Source organism: Lampetra fluviatilis, chromosome 42 (assembly GCF_964198595.1).
Source record: "Lampetra fluviatilis chromosome 42, kcLamFluv1.1, whole genome shotgun sequence".
In the NCBI taxonomy this organism is placed as follows: Eukaryota; Metazoa; Chordata; class Hyperoartia; order Petromyzontiformes; family Petromyzontidae; genus Lampetra; species Lampetra fluviatilis.
In genome coordinates, this window is record NC_136316.1 from 1,008,331 (window position 1) to 1,029,118 (window position 20,788).

The 20,788-nt window shown below is 53.7% G+C and overlaps 2 protein-coding genes across 9 annotated transcripts in view; one reads left to right on the top strand and one right to left on the bottom strand.

The window, feature by feature from the left end:
- The window catches only part of NELFCD (negative elongation factor complex member C/D), a 12,414-nt gene extending 2,099 nt beyond the window's left edge, over nucleotides 1-10,315 (top strand). Inside the window, exons 2-15 of the mRNA XM_078875948.1 lie at nucleotides 1,195-1,304; nucleotides 2,162-2,271; nucleotides 2,474-2,583; nucleotides 2,806-2,913; nucleotides 3,121-3,273; nucleotides 3,616-3,746; nucleotides 4,351-4,516; nucleotides 5,798-5,932; nucleotides 6,249-6,388; nucleotides 6,791-6,905; nucleotides 7,084-7,179; nucleotides 8,100-8,240; nucleotides 9,221-9,350; nucleotides 9,775-10,315. Coding sequence (XP_078732074.1) covers nucleotides 1,195-1,304; nucleotides 2,162-2,271; nucleotides 2,474-2,583; nucleotides 2,806-2,913; nucleotides 3,121-3,273; nucleotides 3,616-3,746; nucleotides 4,351-4,516; nucleotides 5,798-5,932; nucleotides 6,249-6,388; nucleotides 6,791-6,905; nucleotides 7,084-7,179; nucleotides 8,100-8,240; nucleotides 9,221-9,350; nucleotides 9,775-9,806 — 1,677 coding nt within the window. The 3' untranslated portion in view covers nucleotides 9,807-10,315. The remainder of the gene's footprint in view (nucleotides 1-1,194; nucleotides 1,305-2,161; nucleotides 2,272-2,473; nucleotides 2,584-2,805; nucleotides 2,914-3,120; nucleotides 3,274-3,615; nucleotides 3,747-4,350; nucleotides 4,517-5,797; nucleotides 5,933-6,248; nucleotides 6,389-6,790; nucleotides 6,906-7,083; nucleotides 7,180-8,099; nucleotides 8,241-9,220; nucleotides 9,351-9,774) is intronic.
- On the bottom strand, nucleotides 9,344-19,552 carry LOC144946779 (E3 ubiquitin-protein ligase RNF114-like). 8 transcript variants are annotated; one of them, XM_078875952.1, is made up of 8 exons: nucleotides 19,351-19,552; nucleotides 17,091-17,273; nucleotides 13,978-14,134; nucleotides 13,181-13,305; nucleotides 12,079-12,193; nucleotides 11,756-11,853; nucleotides 10,521-10,582; nucleotides 9,344-10,021 (listed from the first exon to the last, which is right to left on the bottom strand). In XM_078875952.1, exons 2-8 carry the CDS (start codon nucleotides 17,189-17,191, stop codon nucleotides 9,531-9,533), a joined length of 1,149 nt encoding a protein of 382 aa, XP_078732078.1. In that variant the 5' UTR covers nucleotides 17,192-17,273; nucleotides 19,351-19,552; the 3' UTR covers nucleotides 9,344-9,530. The 8 variants fall into 8 exon arrangements, with proteins under 8 accessions (XP_078732078.1, XP_078732075.1, XP_078732076.1 ...); XM_078875949.1 differs by having other exon boundaries at nucleotides 17,053-17,273; nucleotides 19,351-19,551; XM_078875950.1 differs by having other exon boundaries at nucleotides 13,211-13,305; nucleotides 17,053-17,273; nucleotides 19,351-19,549.
- Between the last annotated feature and the right edge of the window lie 1,236 nt (nucleotides 19,553-20,788).

Genomic DNA, 20,788 nt, shown 5'->3' on the forward strand with positions numbered 1-20,788 from the left:
GAGTGATGCTTGTGTGTCGGAAGCCGTCCCGTGTTTCTCCGCATTATGTTTGAGCAACCCCTCACTTCAGCGTGAAGTTATGGTTAAAGAATCCACACTACTGACACGAAGCGCCGTGGCCTCCATCCAGCAGTAGATTCACAAGGGGCTAGACAAAGCTCGTCCCACCACAGTCACGGTCAGCTTCAGAACTGGGGCTCAAGACAAGTGCTCGGGTCCAGGAAATAACCTCAGGGAAATACAAATGCATTGCCCCTGGCTGTCTCCAGTGTTGTTGACTCCTCCAAAGCAGAAGAACGTCTGCAGACCTTCCGAAACACAGCCAACATTACATGCCGGCAGCGTCGGATGATCCTCGTAGCAAAAGTAGCTACAAATGCTACGGGCCACGCACTTTGAAGGGCCCCGCGCTAAATGCTTTCAAGCTATCAATTCCGGTGCAGTTATTCTGCACTTGCTCTTACTATAGTACTATACTGCCTTCAACTTTTATGAACGACTGGGTGCGATTTGTCGTATTATCTGGCTGTATAGCAAATGAAAACATACAATTGCTTTACTATGCGTTTTATTATTTGTTTTTTTAGGGTTCCTTTATAACATGCGACAGGCCTCGCACTAGCTTAATCCGGCACTGCATATCAGCCACAATGTCACTCGATAATTAGCAAGCACACGTTTTACTCGACAGAACTCAAGAGCTCGGGGTAGTCTCGTTAGCAAGCGCGACCTGGGGCATTAGTCCGTTAGTAGGGGGGCGATGATTGCTATGGATAATACCGGATAATGTTGAGATTTGGCAAATTTGGACTTCTTGTTAAATAAAATCAGGGGATTGTATAAAGTTCACTGTGAAGCACACGGTATACCCGAAGTAGTAATAGCCAGGGCAGCTGCAGGATTCGTACCGTAAAACTCTGCAAAAAGCAGCGAATGCCCTCCCGCTAGGTCGCCACCGCACTCTGCACACCTGGGGTCACATCAAAAGACAATATACCAAGTAGTCCGCCAATACAGGGTCCCCAATGCAAACTTGGAACCACTCTAAAATCTGCATCATGTCCTGCAGTGGAAATTGCTGTTATGTGTCACAGTTGCTTTGACAGCATTTTGTCGCTAGGCAAATCCAAAAAGTTAAATAAATCTCACGATAAAGTCGCTGATTTGTCAACCCTGGGGTGCGTCCACGTACAGCAACAGGAGGAGTACGCGGAGGACGATGAGGAGACGCAGAGGGAGTGCTTGATAAGGTTTGCAAGTCGGGACTTCATCATGGAGCCCATCATCTTCACGACACTCAAGCGGTGAGGCCTCCTCATCGCATGTTCCACATTGTGGGCATTCAGCGATCCAGACACCCATCCTCACACAGATTCACAACACCCCCACCACCACCCAGATTCACACCACCACCACCCAGATTCAATGAGTTGTCACGATTCATGACCACAATTTGAGCATAAATTAGTTTGTCCCATCTGTATTGTCTGTCTTCTATATTGTCTTAGCCTGTTGAGTCCTGTTGATTATGTTGGTCTAAAAGTGCATTAGCATGTCATCCTGCAGGAGATTGACAAAGGGCTGTAAGACAATCATTATTACAAAGTCCATTCACTGATAGATGAAGGCCCCCCCTGTGACATGTAATTCATGGGGGTTGTTTAAACATACTTCACCACGATGGTCAATGTGGGATAATGGAAGGGGTGCCAAAGGCTGAATCGATATCACTCCTCACCAGTGCTCCAGATACGATTTGGGCTTTTGAGAATGTTGACACGATGTGAGCAAAGCACATGTAAAGCAACCTCATCCTGTCCAACTGCTAAGCCACAATCACCCACCAAACCTCCCGATCTGTCTACCGTTTGGAGCTGAGTAGAGTTGAGCCTGGAATGAGCATTCATGAGTGACCACCAAGCACAATAATGGGTGTTGTATGCCTTGTGGTTAGTGCAGAAAAATCCTTTGATGTGTGACACCTTCACCAACCTGCATGGGCCAGTATGGTGAATATGGTCAAATAACCCTCTGGCTGTAAGACATGGGGAGGCCCTCGGGCAGCTGTGGATTGACACACGGGCAGTGCGCGCGTGCACAACGCAGCATTGCCACGGTAGGCAGAGGCGGCACCTGGGTTGCTTGTCATTGCTGGCGGCAGGTATTTCCAAGCAGGCGGCTCCCCGGAGAACGTCATCCAGCTGCTGTCGGAGAACTACACGGCGGTGGCACAGACGGTCAACCTCCTGGCGGAGTGGCTCATGCAGACAGGTAGTCACCACTGGGTCACGCGCTCCAGAGCGGCCTGGGCTACCGCCGTGCACTGCCATCACTCCACCCAGCCCCACCAACGCTAACCACCACAACCCAGCCTCATCCTCTCTCGAGTACTGATGAAGTAAAACAGTTTTAATTTGGAGAAGATCTCTGGACTATGTATTTGATGTGTGGCCTTTGCCAAAACACCCTGCAGGAGTGGAACCCGGTCAGGTGCAGGAGATGGTAGAGAACCACCTGAAGACGATCCTCATCAAGCACTTTGACCCACGGAAGGCCGACTCGATCTTCACAGAAGAGGGAGAGGTAGGTGCACTGCAGTCCCGTGTTCAACGCAGGAAACCCGCACTGACTTTTCAGCACGATATTCACGCTACTGTCGGTGCAGCGTGTTAAATGTTAGGTGTGTAACGGATCGTATTTATAGCAGTATTTCAGGACTGGACTTGTATGCGATGCCTTTCACCATTCGCACGACTTTCCGCTGGCTCTTTGTTTAGCGTGGCTGTGGGCGTTGTCTGTTGTCAGACACCGGCCTGGCTGGAGCAGATGATCGCTCACGCCACTTGGAGAGACCTCTTCTACAAGCTCGCCGAGAGCCACCCCGACTGCCTCATGCTGAACTTCACCGTCAAGGTGCCCAGCCACACATCCACCCACAGCTACTTCACACTCCGCTTCCCCGGAAGAGAAAGATGGCCTTGTGTTGAGCGGCAGCGGTTGTGTGGCCAGGTGCTGGTTGTAATTATGGTGATCGATGGTTCTGAGGGTAGACCGTAAAATGCATGCAGTGCAATACAGTTTATGTGTGTGGTGTGTGTGATGTGTGTGGTGTGTGAGCAGCTGATATCCGACGCGGGACACCAGGGCGAGATCACAAGCGTGTCGACAGCCTGCCAGCAGCTCGAAGTGTTCTCCCGCGTTCTGCGCACATCCTTGGCCACGCTGCTGGATGGAGGAGAGGACAGCTTGGACAAACACCTGCCCGAGTTTGCTGTAAATACCTCCCCTCTGTGTGCATGCGTGCGGTAGTGCAACGGTTGGCGTGATGCACTACGAACCAGACGACCCGGGTTCGATTCCTACTCACGGCCAACACCAGTGACTATTATCTGAACCGGTGTTGGGCCTCCCCTAGGTCGACTCGGCCTTAAACGAGTGCCTGGTGCGTTGTGTAAACATCGCCACTGGGGAGACAAATGCGGTCGGGCTTCGTGTACCGTTCTGGCCTTCATAGGTGCTCGCTAACAGCACTTGCCCCAACAGTCTGTTAAAGGTCTTACGGGGGATCTTTGTTTGTGCATGAACGCGTACGTACGTGTGCGCGTGTACCGACAGAAAATGGTGTGCCACGGGGAGCACACGTACCTGTATGCGCAGTGCATCATGAGCGTGCTGTCGCGCGAGGAGCAGGGCGGCTCGGCGGTGCGTCGGATCGCGCAGGAGGTGCAGAAGTACGCCCAGGACCGGTGAGCACGGCCGCGGTGGTGGCATGAGCGGCGCAGCTCGACAGAGACACCGTTAGGTTTCCGGGTCGTTCTCGCTCTTGGCCGGCGTTAGCGATCTGGATGGATAACTCTGCCGAGACTCCGGCAGTTGCCGAGTTGCCGAGTGTCGCCAGAGGTGGCCGAGTGGATCGGAGGTCAGATCGGTGGAGATGGCACGGCTGAGATGCCGGGTTTGAACTCAGGTTCTCAACCCCCTGTGATTAAACTGAGTTCACAGTTACATTGTGATTGTAATTCATTACAAATGACACAGTTATAGCTGAAATTGACCCCAAGTCTGGCTGTTGTTCTTCTGATTTCATGAAGGTAAGCAACTAGTGTTGACTCACTAAAACCAGTTCAACAGCCAGACCTGGAGTCAATCACAATTGTAATTTGTAATTAAATACAAAGTGTAATTGCGACAATAATCTCGCCTAACAAAGCTGCTATAAATGTATTGGACTTCCTGGCCTGGAGAGTTCCGATTGGATTCTTCTTGCCATGACTGCGTGACGCGGGGTCACAATCGGAGGGTAAAAAGCCAGCCGATGGTGTTGCTGGTTGTGTGGTGGACGCTCACCAGGGGTCACGACGTGAGCCAGATCACGCTGGCGCTGGGCAGCGCGGCGTCGTACCCGCGTGCGTGCCAGGCGCTGGGAGCCATGCTCTCCAAGGGCGCTCTCAACCCGGCCGACATCACCGTCCTCTACAAGATGTTCACCAGCTTGGACCCGCCACCTGTCGAGCTGGTACCACTTGCATGAAAGACCATGATCCCCCATATTGCCTTTAGCAGACTGTGGGGGCAAGTGCCGTTAGCGAGCGCCTATTAAGGCCGGCATGGCACACAAGGGGGTGGGTGGCCAGCACGACACGCCGCTTTTGTCTCTATAGTGGCGATGTTTACACATCGGACCAGGTACTCATTTGAGGCTGAATCAACCTCGAGGAGAACCAGGACTGGTTCAAATAATCATTGTCACTGGTGTTGGCCGCGAGCTGGAATCGAGCTCAGGTCGTCGGGTTTTGTAGCGCAGCGCACCCCAAGCGCGACACTACTTGTCCCTACACACACCACAAATACATTCACACGTACACATACACACACCTCCCCATATTTACACACAGACACCAGCACATACCTTTTATAGGTTTTTCCACCACCCGGTAATTTCTGTGGACTATTATGGAAGCTGAGAGGCACCTTAAAAATATGGACATTTTGGCAATTTAGAATAATTGTGTATCATTTTCATAGCCCACGTTGTGAATCAAGGATCTGGATGGACTCTCTCGCATGGTTCTGGGCATCAAAGGCAATTGAAGGCAGTCATCAGAGACTGGTGGAGGGTGGGCGGAGAGCTTTTATCGTCAAAACAAATTTATAATTTTTTTCCCACTTATTCCAATTGCTCTCGGTATCGCCTTGCAGCGAGACGTTTGTCTGTTGGGAACTCTCGCAGAGCACCGCGTCGCACCCCATGTTGGAGAAACGGTTCTTAGGAGGAGATATCGTAGAACTTGCCTCCTGGGATTCTCTCATGTGACCTTTTCATTCCGCATGCTAGAGGTCAGCTTTGCCCCACACACCTTGCTGCAGAGAAATTTTGCACGACAGTCAAACTGAGATTTAATTTTACTCTCAGAGAAGGAATTTTCCAAATTAAGCAAAAACCTAAATTTAATGTGATCACGGATTTAAGTGCAGTCATTGGTTACCGAGCTAATACCATCGACTCGTTACACTTGAGAACCCAATTTAATCGCAACTCAGTCTGCGCAAATCCATGGGTCTCCGTGAGTCTGTGGGTCTCTATGCGAATCATGAATAATGCCAATTATACACCTCGGACTCCAGTTTAACGATAGTTGAGCAGCTCAAACTCGGATTCAAACCCAAGCTATCAGCGGAGCCGGTTCAGCGTCTTTGACCCCTCTGGGCCCCCCAGCGACCGCGTGCCATGCGGTCTGAGTGGGGGCCAGTGCTCGAGGCGTTGTGACTGAGCACGACTTCACCGGTGGGCGTGCAGGTGCGCGTGCCGGCCTTCATGGACCTCTTCATGCAGGCCCTCTTCAAGCCAGGGGCCAAAGTGAACCCCGACCACAAGCACAAGTACATCTATATCCTCGCGTATGCCGCCAGTGTCATCGAGAGCTGGAAGAAGGTCGGCGTCGCCCGCACCGCGCACGCGCACAGACACGCTACTCGCTGGGCATGTGACTAGGATTGTCCTTAATTACAATTTTACATGCCACGATGTCGAATTATCACTATATAAGATTCCCAAAACGTTGTAAATGTATTTAGAATGTTTTATGATGTTGGTGGGCTTGTGTGCTGGTGGGAGTGGCGTACACGGATAGCGGTCGTATTGAAATGTGTTGTGCAGGAGGTGGTGGTGTTGGTATTGGGGTGCGGTGGCCGTGGTGTATACTGATAGTGCGTTGCTGGTGGTGGTGGTAATACTGCGCGCGCTGCAGAACAAGCGCGTGAACATAAACAAGGACGAGCTGAAGTCGACCTCCAAGGCCATCGAGACGATGCACACGCTCTGCTGCAACGAGAACAAGGGCGCCTCGGAGCTGGTGGCCGAGTTGGCCACCCTGTACCAGTGCATACGGTGAGACGCCGTGCGTGTGCCTGCACTGGGCTTGGGGGTAACAATACACGGAGCAAACGGTGGTGTCTAGACAGCAGAAGGGACGATTGTCACAATTGGATTGGACCTCCCATTATGCGTTGCATGTCACGTGCAGTACAGTGTTGTCGAGAAGTCACCTTTTGCATGGATTATTAATCCCATTACCTGTTTATAGCCTCCACACACACTGATAATTTACAGCAGACAAATAACTGGGGTGCGTCAATGTGTGGTGATCTAAGGGTGTGGAGTGGTCGTGTCGTGAATACAATTTAGGATCGGTTCGTCATTCGGAGCGCACTGCCTCTGCATCGGGCCCCTCGGTCCACGGCGACCCTTGACCCCGCGCGTGACTGCGGTGCGCGTGCGGCGCGCCCCCAGGTTCCCCGTGGTGGCTATGGGCGTGCTGCACTGGGTGGACTGGACAGTGAGCGAGGCCAGCTACTTCAAGCTGCAGACCGACCACACGCCCCTGCACCTGGCCCTGTTGGACGAGGTCGGCCCTCCTCCCGGCCCATGATCCCTTGCGCCGCACGTGCCGGGACAATCTCGATATTCACAAATGCTTCGTGGGAGACACAAGGACGGCCTCCCTGAAACCACCATGACGTTTGGTAGCTTTACCCCCAATGCCTTCCACGTGCACCTCCCCTTGCGTCCGTGCGTGCACGCAGATCAGCACGTGCCACCAGCTCATGCACCCGCTGGTGCTGCTGCTGCTGGTGAAGCTGTTTGAGACGGAGCACTCGCAGCTGGACGTCATGGAGCAGGTGAACGCCGCAACGCAGTCCGGGCGCCCCCCAAGCACCCCCCAAGCGCCCCCCAAGCGCCCCCCAAGCGCCCCCCAAGCGCCCCCCAAGCGCACCGCTGGACTTGAACCGTAGTTCAAACTCCAACTCAATGGGGCAGCTCTCTCCTGCGCCTTTAGTTTTCTCCTTCCTGGCTTTCTTCCAACTTGTGGGGTCTGCTTTCCCAGTCCCTTTTCTCCATTCCCTTCATGTCTAATCCAGTCCTTCACAGCCTGGCTCACAACTTTGAGCCACATCTTTCATGGCCTCATTCTCTGCTCCGGTGCTTCCAAGCTCGTCAAGAGCAAATGTGTTGCCTTCGTGAAGCCCTTATGTTGAGCCAACGCCAGACGTGGGCCTCCCCGCACCATGTGCATCTTATGTAACCATGCCTTGCTGCACTGGCCAATGTGCATTGGTCTCGGCAGGGAGCATAGATGAGAACAGAGGTACAGTACAATAGATGTTGCACCACTGCTCTTTGCTGCCCTAATCCCCATTGCCGATGACACCTGCCGTGCATGGCTGTAGCTCACTCAAAGACTATCCAGTTTCAACCCTGCTTAGCTTCAAAGTTCTGGCAATTGGGCACATTCCACATCAGAGATGGTTATGCAATAGCCTAGGTTAAGCTCTGCAGTTCCATTGCTTACATTTTGCAACATAGTTGCATGGTACCGAGCTAGTAAACTCAATCATTGCTCATGTCGGTGTAATAAACGATGGTCAGGGCTGGTAGGCCTGAAAGTCTCCTTCCTCAACTTGGCGACCAGTTCCTGGGAGCCCAGCAGATGATCTAGGCGAGGAGAGGTGCCTGCTCGGCTTATGAAAAAATTATACATCGAGGCACTGTAGAGATTATGGTGAACTACTAATAATAATGGTGGTGTGTGCCCGTGCAGCTGGAGCTGAAGAAGACGCTGCTGGACCGCATGGTGCACCTGCTGAGCCGCGGCTACGTGCTGCCCGTCGTGGCCTACATGCGCAAGTGCCTGGAGCGGCAGGACACGGACATCTCGCTCATACGGCACTTCGTCACCGAGGCGAGGCCCAGCTTGGCCTCGTGCCCAACAACTTCCGGCAATATGGGGTCGAGAGGGCCTCGCGGTGACCACAAGTGGCCGAGCGCGCTAAAATAAAAAAGTGTTGCTATACCATTGGAACCTCATTTGCCAGTAACAAAATGATAATTGTTTTTTTACCCTTTTATCTGGCAACAAAACTGACACTTTTTTTATAAGGAGTCATGTTTGCATTGACCACAATACCTGCAGTCAGAATGCAAACAAAAAACACAACTCTGATAATGTATGCACTGTCCTTGAAGTTGATTGGTCCACACCGAGACAGCTTTCCTTAGAGCCTAGTCTCACGTGGTGTTGGACACATGGTGTTGGACCAGATGACGTCATCTGGTCCAACACCATGTGAGACTCGGCTCCAAAGAAAGCTGTCTCGGGTATGGACCAATCATTTTCAAGGACAGTGCATACATTATCAGAGTTGTGTTTTTTGTTTGCATTCCGACTGCAGGTATTGTGGTAAATGCAAACATGACTCCTTGTAAAAAAGGTGTCAGTTTTGTTGCCAGATAAAAGGGTAAAAAAACTATTATCATTTCGTTACTGGCAAATGAGGTTCCAATGGTATAGCAACACTTTTTTATTTTAGCGCGCTCGGCCACTTGCTATGTTGACAATATTCCCTTCTAGTACCCGTTTAGGGTGGCCGAGATGCTTGCAGTGATGGAGAAAGATCGTTATTTGTGTGCTGGTTTGAAGTGGTGCGCCTCGTGTGGCTGTTCCCTTCCGCTGGTGCGGACTAATACTGAGTGCGATGACAATCCTCTGTTCCCGTGCCACCAATCCACCGCGTGCGCATTTTTCTGAGCGGTCGCGCCTTGTGTTGCCCATGTGCAGCGCGTTAATGCACTTTACCGTGTTAATGCGTCGACCGCAGTGTGACTTGTGTTAAAAGCGCTGGCCGTGTTAACGCGGAACCCCGCGGCGTGTCGACGCGTCAGGTGTTGGACATGATCGCGCCCCCGTACACGGCCGACTTCGTGCAGCTCTTCCTGCCCATCCTGGAGAGCGACAGCATCGCGGGGACCATCAAACCCGAGGGCGAGAGTGACGCTGTCGCGGAGTTCATAGGTCAGCAGACACCACCGCCACCTCGCGTGGGAAGCCTTCGGGGTTATGTCCTTTAATTATTGCTGAGTGATCTCACAGACAAAACACCCGTCCGCAAACAATTTGAGAAGCAAAAAAACGAAAACGCTGGAAGTGCAGCAGCCTTTCAGACATTTGCGTCACAGCCAGACTTATAAACGATTAACGAGATTGACGGCCGCAATTAGGGGATGGTGGGAGGGGGAAAAGGGGTTTGGGGGAGAGGTGTGGGGTCGACTGGGGTACATTATACCTTTCCAACAAGAATTGCCGCCAATTATTTTGTTCAGAACAGAAAAATATATAAATATATATTTTAACCCCAACAAAGCTATATTTTTTGCTGCATTTAAAACCATTGCAATCATGATTTTTTTCTGCTTGCTGTCTTTTTTTTTTACGCCAGCCCATTGTAAAGCAAACTTCGTCGGCAACTGAGTGGACTGACGGACGGACGGAGGGCGGTGTGGAAGTGCCGGTCCGTAGCGTTGTCACGGCACCACGGGCTCTCCCCCCACCCTGCTGGGAATTGCCACGGACAAGACGGCGCCGATCTTCCATGCCGAACGCCACCCGAACGCCGTCCAACATCCTTCTCCGCCCCGCCGCATCAAGATCGCGGAGTTCGCGCGACATTGTCCACTCGCTTAATTCTATTAAAAAATAAATATAAAAAAACGAATTGACAACAGCAGCCTCCACGACGAACCATGGAAAAAAAACGATCACAGCCCTCGCGAGCCTTCTGTTCAAGCCTCCCCCGCGAAACTCTCACACGCAGCCGCACCTGCAATGGTTGCGCTGGCGCCAGCGCAGCGTTTTATTGATTTACAGTGGACGTCCCAGAACGCGATCCCTGTCCCGAGATCGTTAGTGTAGTTATGCTGCCACCCATGTAAAGCGCCCAACGTTACCTGTTTTTGTAAATAAAGCATACTTTCAAGGTATATATTGATCGATAGTTGCTATAGTTTGCTTCATCAGAATTATCTGGTCGAGAAAGTTTAATGCCTCCTTGTTGCAGACCACAATATTTCTGAAGCGTATGTTTTACACGGTGGTGAGCGTGGGTTTTTCAGTGAGTCTCCCCTTGCCCCGCGACATGAGCTAGCGTGAGCAGGCCCTGGGGGGGGGGGGGGGAGAGGGGGCTACTTTTCCTGGAGGGAGCGCTGCAGCACTTCCTGTAGGGTGGAATCGTCGTCCGCCTGGTAATCCTGCACACGCGCAAAACACGCTCGTCAGAAATCGCAATTCTTTTTGTACATTTTTCCAAAATGTATCCGAATTATAAAGAAATTTGAGTACTTCAAGTAAGAGTTTGGCCGGCTAGCATCATGGTTCTCAAATCACTACAAGTTAAATAAAATAAAATGTTTGCTCCAAAACATTCCAAGAAGTTGCAGAACTAGTGCATGAAGACAGCCTTGAGGCCCAGTGAGGCTTTCCTGGGTAACAAGGGGGGGGGGGGGGCATTGCCCATACCCACTTCCTGTGAGCTGAAGTCTCATTCTTTTGGGTTTTTCCTCCTTTTTTCCCAATCGTGCTATTGGCGTCAGATTCTTGGCAGAGCCGTACAACCCCCGCCACCCCCCTTTGTGTTCAGAGTGGCTCATGGACGCAGATATCACAGTGACTTCCCAGTTCCCTTCAATACACCTCTGGACAACAGGCAGCAGAGGGCAGCAATTCCCCACCAGTTCTGTCATGCAATTGTCAACCTGATGATTTTACTGGTAGGAACGAAGTGAACCAGCCTACAATAGATTATATCGTCCGTCCGATTAAGTGTAGCAACATCGCCCCCTACTGCAAACACTTGGCAGGACCCTACAAAACATTTAAATTAAAAATTAACTCACAGCGGCCTAAAGCCTACAGCTAGGCCTAAAGCCTAGAACTAGGCCTCAAACTCTCCTTTCGTATCGTACCCCCGCCATTTTATTATAGCCATTCATTTGTTCGTTCCTACCAGCCCACCCCGCAGGGACCTGTTACTTCTCAGAGCTAGAATTTAGCCAAATTTCATGCAGAACCAATACGGATTTTGCATGCAATAATTGGCGATCGGGCTGAGAAATCAATTCTTTACGCTTGAGAACCCGGTTTAATAACAATCGATTTACATGAGGCCGAGTCTCTATTAGTTGCTGGTGACTGGGCTGAGACCACCAACTCACTACACTTGAGGACCCGGTGTGATCACAGGCGGCTTAAACCTGGATTTAAACTCAGGATCTCGGTAGTCCTCCTGGCTTGGCCGCTCCGCCCTCGGAGCTACCCAGCCAGCCCTGACCCGGTGAAGTGTTGATCTGTACCGCGGGGGCTGGGAAAGTAAAGCTGCGGCTTTGTCGCAGAGAGCGTGCGAGGGTACGCGGAACGCGACTCACCACGTAGGTGTCGTAGGAGAAGCGGTGCCTGTGCGTGAGGTGCTGGATGAAGTTTGAGCTGCAGTAGTTGGGGTCGCCCCATGGCATTGATGCGCACACTGGACACACCTTGGGTACGCGCACCACATGCACCACACACACCACAGACACCACACCACGTGTCACCTTGGCAGAGAGTTATGCCCAGCTGTTTGCCGCAAGCCTTATTAGTGAGGTAGAGACGGTCATGCGTGTGCTGGCGTGTGCCACATTGGTGCAGTGGCGAGGCTTGGCACGTGTGTGTGAGGCTGCGTGTGTGTGCGTGTGCGCATGTTGGCACGTACCACGCGCGTGCGGTCCGAGTGGTGCCGCTCGATGCAGTGCCGCAGGAGGTCGTCCTGGTCGAGGTTGCGGGTGCCGCAGTACGGGCACATAAACGTGAAACGGTTGGGACCTAGGCTACAGTCGCACACACACAGATCCGCCGTGTAGCCATTAACACACCGTGGTGGGGCAAGTGCTATTCGTGAACGCCTATGAAGACCGGCACAGCGACACACAACGGGAAAGTGTTGCCATCACCATGCCCGGCTGCCTTTGTCTCCCCAATGGCGATATTTACACACCGCACAAGGAACTCATTTGAGGCCGAGTTGACCTAGGGAAGACCCAGAACCAACCTGACCACATCACACGATTAGCAGACAGCAAAGACAAAGGACCACTTTGTAGCCTACACAGGCTGATGGGCCAAGTGCTGTGACTGAGCACGAGGCAAGCAGCATGCCCGGCCACCTTTGTCTCCCCACCCAGTGCTGAGGTTTATTCATTGCACCTGGTGCTCATTGGAAGGGTAAGTCAACCTAGGCGAGGCTCAGGACTGTTCAGATATCACTCGCCACTGATATTGGCTGTGGCCCAGGCACACAGATTGAGGCACACAGATTGAGGCACGCAGGTCCCACAGGCAGACAGACACGTACAGTGGTGTGGAGGCAAATGGGACATGCATATACACACTGGGGGTCAGAGACATGCTTTAAGACGTTCCCACACACGGAAGTAACTTGGAGCTATGCTAAAGGCACACATGCATATACATATGGCAGTTCACTGGCACTACAATTAGCACGGTTGGCTACGTATGGTGCGAAAGAAGCTCAACAACGTACGTGGACCCAGGTTGGCAGAAAGACAGGTACGGGCATCACAAGCGCCACATACTTGAGAGAAATGCACAGGCTTGCAGATGCACATACACCAAGGCTCACAGACACACCATCACACAGTATGCAGGCCTCACAACCACATGGGACCATATGCACACAGACAACGCAGGCCCACATTTCCATAGACTCTGCTCCTTTTGGTTTGCATTTGCCCAGGGTGTGAACAAGAGTCTGACGGGTGCGTTCCACAGTTTGAGCTCATCCTTCTAATATATACCTCTGAGGGGAGCGGCAGCGTCGGCCGTACCTGGCAGCAGTCGTGGTGGGCGTCTGGAATGCAATCTGCGCCTTCTGGGCTTGTGCACAGGTGGATGTGTGAGCTCGGAAGTCGGACACGCGCACCTGTAGGCGAGACGGACGATAACGTCGATCCTGGTCGATGGCGCCAAACCCCGGGGGGGGGGGGGGCACGTAATACGTCGCGAGCAGTCGGGAGGATCGGGACTGGTACGCACACAGACGCAAACTTCTCACGGGTAACAACGCGTTAAGCTTTCCGACGCAGGTCTCCGAACGGAGGGTTCCGAGGGCACAGGTGTGGCCGTGCGAGATGCCAGAGGGCTTTGTGCCCTCGAGCGACGAGCACCACTGATTTGCGTTCTCATCTGGAATCGACTCCCCCGTGAGCGCTGCATTCACCCACAGTTGTTTTGCGTGCCGCGGTTTTACTACGAGTTCTGGTTTTGGCCGTGCTCTGAGGAGCGTGAGCTGATGCGGTAGTCAGCTGGAAGTGGGGTGATGGGGGGGGGGCTCAGCTTTGCAAGGTTATGACGGGGGACCGGTCTGCGGCGCTCATCACAGACTCTGGCTTCAGGGCATTGCAGCAAAGATCCGCCTGCCCTCTTCAGAATTCAGCTGTGCCGCGTGGGAGCACCAAACTCGGACTGAACGCAACTTATTTTCAAATCGACACCAAGACTGGGTGCCTGTATTTTACCCCTGCGCATCGTGCATCGTGCCTGGCCTCGTCGCCCCCACGGGGGCGCGGGTGGTTAGGGGCTGCCGGAGCGGTACCTTTTCCGAGCAGGCCGAGCACGGCGCCAGCATCTCAGCCATGGTGCGTTCCACAGCCTCGTTGCGCCTCGCATCCCTGGCGGCCAGTGGGGAGCGGCAGACGGCGCACTGGGGCTGCTGCGTGGACAGGCAGCGGTGCAGGCACGCCTCGCAGAACCTGCACGCACGGCGGGACACGGCGCTGTTTACCACCACGGCACGAGCATCATCCGCCCTGGCTGGGGCTCCCGATTGCCACCACCTCCCTACTGCCTCGCCTGCCCAGCTGGGTCGGTGGGCGTCCTTTTGGGCGCGTTCCCTGCCACTTGGCCATTATTGTCATCCACTGGCTTGGACTGGGCACTCGGGGTGTAATTCAAGTTGTGGCGTAAAGGCAGATTTGGTGGAATAAGTAATTGTGGATATATTGGTTTAAGCTGCATATCTGCCAACATTTGAATATCCCCAGAATCCTGCAAACCAAAAATCTCCAGGGTGGATATATAAACAGGTGGAGCGTGAATAGACGAGAGCGTGACCTCATGGATTACGCCACCGATCATCGAGTCGATATCTTGACGAATCCGATTACACAATACAATTGCAAAAACATGGTCACCTCTGTTCCCACGTAGGCTCTGGACGCCGGCAAGTGATGGGCGGGGCTTCGCGATGCCATTGGCATCATCAGCCACCGTCGTGCTGGGCGTGGCTTGTGGGTTTCCCACCTTCAGGAGCCAGGATGTCTGAGTAGCCACTATTTCTAAAGCTCCCCGAGTAATCGACCACCAACAACGCAGACGATCACAACTTTATGTCGATTGAACTAGGTCTCCAGGTGGCAGAGCAGTTGCATCAAAACTGCTGTGCCAATGTTTTGCGGTTGTGCGGTACAGCTCTGTGAAGTGTTTCCGGGTTGTACCGCGTGTTGCTCGGGCACGAGGTCCGACGTTTCGCTCCAAGACCTGTGAGCTTCTTCAGGAACAGTGCACTACAGCACCAGATGCAATGCATTTCAGGACCAGGTACAATTTAGTGCAGAAAGCAGCTGTACTAAAGTACACAGCTGTAAAATGCTCTGCCATGCAGATAGGGGGAAATCCACGTACACACCGTGCTTTTCAAACCAAACTGATCATGGGGAAATCCCCACGGTGATTAGGATCGGTGTACAAGACAGGCGAGTGTTGCAATTTCATGTTTTCGTTGTCCTTGTCCTCCTGTCTCCACAGATGACGCTGCCGACAGACAGCGTCACATCTTGTGCGCGCGACTCGTAACTGCAGTGATTAAACATCTCCTTCCAACGAAGAGAGTATCACCATTGGCGATGAGCAGTCCACTGCTGGATGAAGGCCTCCGCAAGCCTGCGCCAACTCTCATGGGCCTGCGATGCCACGATCCCAATCACACCAACGCACAACAATCTCGTCGCTCCAACTCCTCTGCAGTGGTACATCCTCCTGGGCGCGTTTTCCCTCCTTTGACTGCGACTCAGTCGATAGTCTCGAACTCTGACCATCACCATCTCTTCACGCCCTCTGTCATTGCATCGCAATGATGTCCCTGGTTGTTTTCTAATCCGCAAGTTCCTCTTTCTGTTCCGAGTGTTTAGTTCCTCTTTCTGTTTGCCAGTCTACAGAACACTTTATTCCAAAACATGCTGCACGGTCATTGCCATACTCCATACGATTGGCGGCGGGGGGGGGTACTGCTTTGTGATTACAATCATCTCATCATCATCAATTAGATTTGTGGCATTGCATACGCGGATGATGAACCACTGCCACAAAATTACACCCAACGCGCTGAGATTCTGGAAAGCACCTTTAGTCAAGGCGTGCCCCTCTACACACTGACACACATATCGTGTACTGTGTTATAGACTGCTCGTTATGTACGGGTATCAAATTCCCGGTGTGTGAATTAACCATGCTTAACCACAACCCACGTTCACACCTTGCACCGGTGTGTTTTAACTACACACACCTGTGGGTACATACACCTGTACAGGTGCTCGCTAACGGTGCTTGCCCCAGCAACGGTCTGTTAAAGGTTACATGGGGCATCTTTGCACCATATACACCTGTGTGTGTTAACTCCAACACCACCACCAACCACCAACACCACCACCACAAACACCACCACCAACACCACCAACCAACACCACCACCAACACCACCACTACAAACACCACCAACACCACCACCACCACAAACACCACCAACAACACCACCACAAACACCACCAACAACACCACCAACAACAACAACACCACCACCAACACCACCACCAACACCACCACCAACACCACCACCAACACCACCACCACCATCACCACCACCATCACCACCACCACCAACACCACCACTAACACCACCACCAACAGCACCACCACCAACCAACACCACCACCACCACCAACCAACACCACCACCACCACCACCAACCAACCACCACCACCACTAACAACACCAACAACACCACCACCAACCAACACCACCACCACCAACCAACCACCACCACCACTAACAACACCAACAACACCACCACCAACCAACACCACCACCAACCAACCACCACCACCACTAACAACACCACCACCACCAACCAACACCACCACCAACCAACACCACCAACACCACCACCAACAACACCACCACCACCACTACCAACACCACCACCAACCAACACCACCACCACCACCACCAACACCACCAACACCACCACCAACCAACACCACCACCACCCAACACCACCACCAACCAACACCACCAACCAACACCACCAACCACCACCACCCAACACCACCACCAACACCACCACCACCACCAACCAACACCACCACCAACCAACACCAACAACACCACCACCACCAACAACACCACCACCAACCAACACCACCAACAACACCACCACCAACCAACACCACCACCACCAACCAACACCACCACCAACCCCGCAAGCCCTGACCCGGTTCCAACTTCCGCGCCCTGGTCCCGGCTTTCGCGGTGAGCGGCTGGTGAACAGGGGGGGTGGGGGGTGGGTGACTGTGGGGGGGACTTGGCGTGCACCCAGAGGTCGCCGCTGCACTCACGTGTGCCCGCAGCCCGTGTCCCACGGCGCCGTGAACACCTCGAGGCAGATGGGGCAGATGAAGGCGCCCAGCGAGTCGCGCGGCCCCACGGCCGCCACGGGAGAGAAGGCCATGATGACGATGCCGCCACTGACGACATCACGAGGGGAGGAGCCGAGGGAGGGGAGGAGCCGGAGAAGGGGAGGAGCCGAGGGAGGGGAGGAGCCGAGAAAGGGGAGGAGCTGGGGAGGGGGAGGGGCCAAGGGAGGGAGGAGCCTAGTGAGGGGGAGGAGCCTAGTGAGGGGAGGAGCCTAGTGAGGGGGAGGAGCCGAGAGAGGGGAGGAGCTGGGGAGGGGGAGGGGCCAATGGAGGGGAGGAGCCGAGAGAGGGGAGGAGCCAAGGGAGGGGAGGAGCCGAGGAGGGGGAGGAGCCGAGGGGGAGGAACCGAGGAGGGGGAGGAGCCTAGTGAGGGGAGGAGCCGAGGGAGGGGAGGAGCCTAAGAGGGGGAGGAGCCGCGGAGGGGGAGGAGCCTAGGAGGGGGAGGAGCTGAGGGAGCGGAGGAGCCGAGGAGGGGGAGGAGCCGAGGAGGGGAGGAGCCGAGGGAGGGGAGGAGCCAAGGGAGGGCAGGGAGCCGAGGAGGGGGAGGAGCAGGAGGGCGCCTCTAGTGGCAGGAAATAAGACTAAGAGTTTTGATTTAAAGCTTTCGTGACTGCAGGGATTCATATTCTTGGTTCTTTCGGTAAAGTCACGTAGAAGGCAAAGAATAAAATAATATAATATATTATTTATTTTTATTATAATATAGTAATATATTATATTTTTATAATATAATAATAAAATATATTGTATTATTTATATTATAATATATAATATATTTTTATAATATAATAATATAAAATATTATATTATTATATTCTAATATAATAATATATTATTTATTTTATTATTTCCCTTCTACGTGACTTTACCGAAAGAACCAAGAATATAAAAGTAAGAGTATAAAAACTACACCCTTCAGCAGCGTCACAATCATCACCAGTTGTATCAGCCGTGTTGAGATAACCTTGAAAGACAGTACTGTATCATTATTGTCACCATCATCATCGGCAGCAGCAGCTTTATAAACATCATCAGCAATGTCGTTATCAGCAGCAGAAATAATCACCATTGTCATCATAGATCACAGCAGCAATATCAGCAGCAGTGGGAGCGTGATCACCATCAGCAGCATCGTCATAATCATCATCAGCAGAAGAGTGTCATTGTCATCAGCAGCAGCGTCATAATCATCAGCAGCAGCAGCAGCAGCAGAAGAGTGTCACTGTCATCAGCACCATCGTTATAATCATCATCAGCAGCAGAAGTGTCATTGTCATCAGCAGCATCATCACCATCGGCAGCAGCACGAGAACCATCGCCATCAGCAGTGTAGCGCAGTCTGCTCACCGCCACACCAACACTGCTGTGTGTTCAGGTCCCAAGGGGATACAAGGACCCCTGTGTATGGGGGGGGCCACAGGGGGAGCCGTGATTACGGTGTCTCAAAGAGGGTGCGAACAGACCCCTGCGTAGCGGACCCATGGTGCACAAGAGGCGACCCCCGTGTGGGGGTACCAAGGAGATATCCCCGTGTACAGGGTCCCAAGGGGATATCCCTGTGCACGGGGTCCCAAGGGGATACCCCCGTGTATGGGGTACCAAGGGGATATCCCTGTGTATGTGTACGGGGTCCCAATGGGATATCCCTGTGTATGTGTACGGGGGTCCCAATGGGATATCCCTGTGTATGTGTACGGGGGTCCCAAGGGGATATCCCTGTGTATGTGTACGGGGTCCCAAGGGGATACCCCGTGTGGGGTATCTGAGAGGCGCCCCCTGCCTGAAGGGTTCGAGGGAGCCGCGTGCGGGGAGCGGTCGCGGATCAATGGAAGCGATTAGTGCAGAGCGCAGGTTGCTAGGCAACTGAGCCCTGTGTGGATACACAGGGCAGCAGTGTGCACGTGTGTGTACAGCGTGTACAACCATCGCTCTTATTACTACTAGCATCATCCTCCCCATCATTGCCACCGCAACCATCATCATTACCCCCATCATTGCCACCGCAACCATCATCATTATCCCCATCATTGCCACCGCAACCATCATCATTATCCCCATCACTACTAACACCAACATCATCCCCATCCCCATCGTTATCACCACAACCGTCATCATCATCGCTGTCATTACTACCATCATCATCATCCCCATCATCACCATCACAACCATCATCATCATCCCCATCGTTACCACCACAACCATCATCATCCCCATCGTTACCACCAGCACGGCCATCATCGATACAGTATTATCACCGCCACAACAACCATCATGTTCGCCGTTATTAGCACCACCACCACCACCACTATGCTGTCGAGCGCCCATGGTTGTCAGCAGACGTCTGCCATGGAGGAGCTCGAGGTGACTCGTGGGTGATGCGGGTCACGTGCCGCTCCGCCACGCCTGGGGCGGCGTCGGTGTGGACTGGGGGAGTGCAGTAGAAGAGTAGAGGCGTGGGGTGGGGGGGTGGGGGTGTGGGGTGGGGGTAGGGGAGTGGGGTGGGGTGGGGGTGTGGGGTGGGGGTGTGGGGTGGGGGTGTGGGGTGGGGGGTGGGGTGGGGGTGTGGGGTGGGGGTGTGGGGTGGGGGAGTGGGGAGGGGTGGGGGGTGGGGGTGTGGGGTGGGGGTGTGGGGTGGGGGGTGGGGTGGGGGTGGGGGTGTGGGGTGGGGGTGTGGGGTGGGGGAGTGGGGAGGGGTGGGGGGTGGGGGTGTGGGGTGGGGTGGGGGTGTGGGGTGGGGGTGTGGGGTGTGGGGGTGTGGGGTGGGGCTGTGGGGTGGGGTGGGGGTGTGGAGTGGGGGTGTGGGGTGGGGGTGTGGGGTGGGGGCGTGGGGTGGGGGGGTGGGTGGGGGTGTGGGGGTGTGCAGTAGAAGAGTAGAGGCGTGGGGGTGTGGGGTGGGGGTGTGAAGTAGAGGTGAGGGGTGGGGGGTGGAGTAGAGGGGAGGGGTGGGGTGTGGAGTAGAGGTGTGGGCGGGTGGTGCAAAGTAGTCGAGGTGTCGAGTCGGGCTGCGGCGACGCGGTTGTCTTTGTGACTGCGACCCTCTGCACCCCCGCCCACACCCCCCACTCCCCCCTCTCTGGGGGGAGGGTTCTAGGAAATTGATCCAAACTCTATCGCAATCGCTCATCCCCCCCCACCTTCCTCTCATCCCCCCCGCGGGATCGAGGATCAAACGCCAAGGACGCACGGGGCATGGACGCCTCTGCTGCTGCTGCTGATACTGCTGCTGTTCGTACTGAGAGTGCTGCTTGCACTGACTAACATTTCTGCTGCTGCTGGTGCTAGTGCTGCTGCTTAGAGCTAGTACTGCTGCTGCTGGTGATAGTGCTGCTGCTGGTGCTAGTGCTGCTGCTGCTGGTGATAGTGCTGCTGCTGGTGCTAGTGCTGCTGCTGCTGGTGATAGTGCTGCTGCTGGTGCTAGTGCTGCTGCTGCTGGTGATAGTGCTGCTGCTGCTGGTGCTAGTGCTGCTGCTGCTGGTGATAGTGCTGCTGCTGGTGCTAGTGCTGCTGCTGCTGGTGCTAGTGCTGCTGCTGCTGGTGATAGTGCTGCTGCTGCAGGAGCTAGTGCTGCTGCTGCTGGTAATAGTGCTGCTGCTTAGAGCTAGTACTGCTGCTGCTGGTGATAGTGCTGCTGCTGGTGCTAGTGCTGCTGCTGCTGGTG

Bases quoted from the DNA above. Each gene is read 5' to 3' on its own strand.
- LOC144946779 (XM_078875949.1), bottom strand. From the start codon at position 19,455: ATGGGCGCTCGACAGCATAGTGGTGGTGGTGGTGGTGCTAATAACGGC. The intron at 17,274-19,350 runs GTAACGATGGGG...CCCCCTCCCCAG, and splicing joins CGATGATGGCCGTGCTGGTG to CTCCTCCCCTTTCTCGGCTC. The intron at 14,135-17,052 runs GTGAGTGCAGCG...CCGTGCGTGCAG, and splicing joins GACACGGGCTGCGGGCACAC to GTTCTGCGAGGCGTGCCTGC.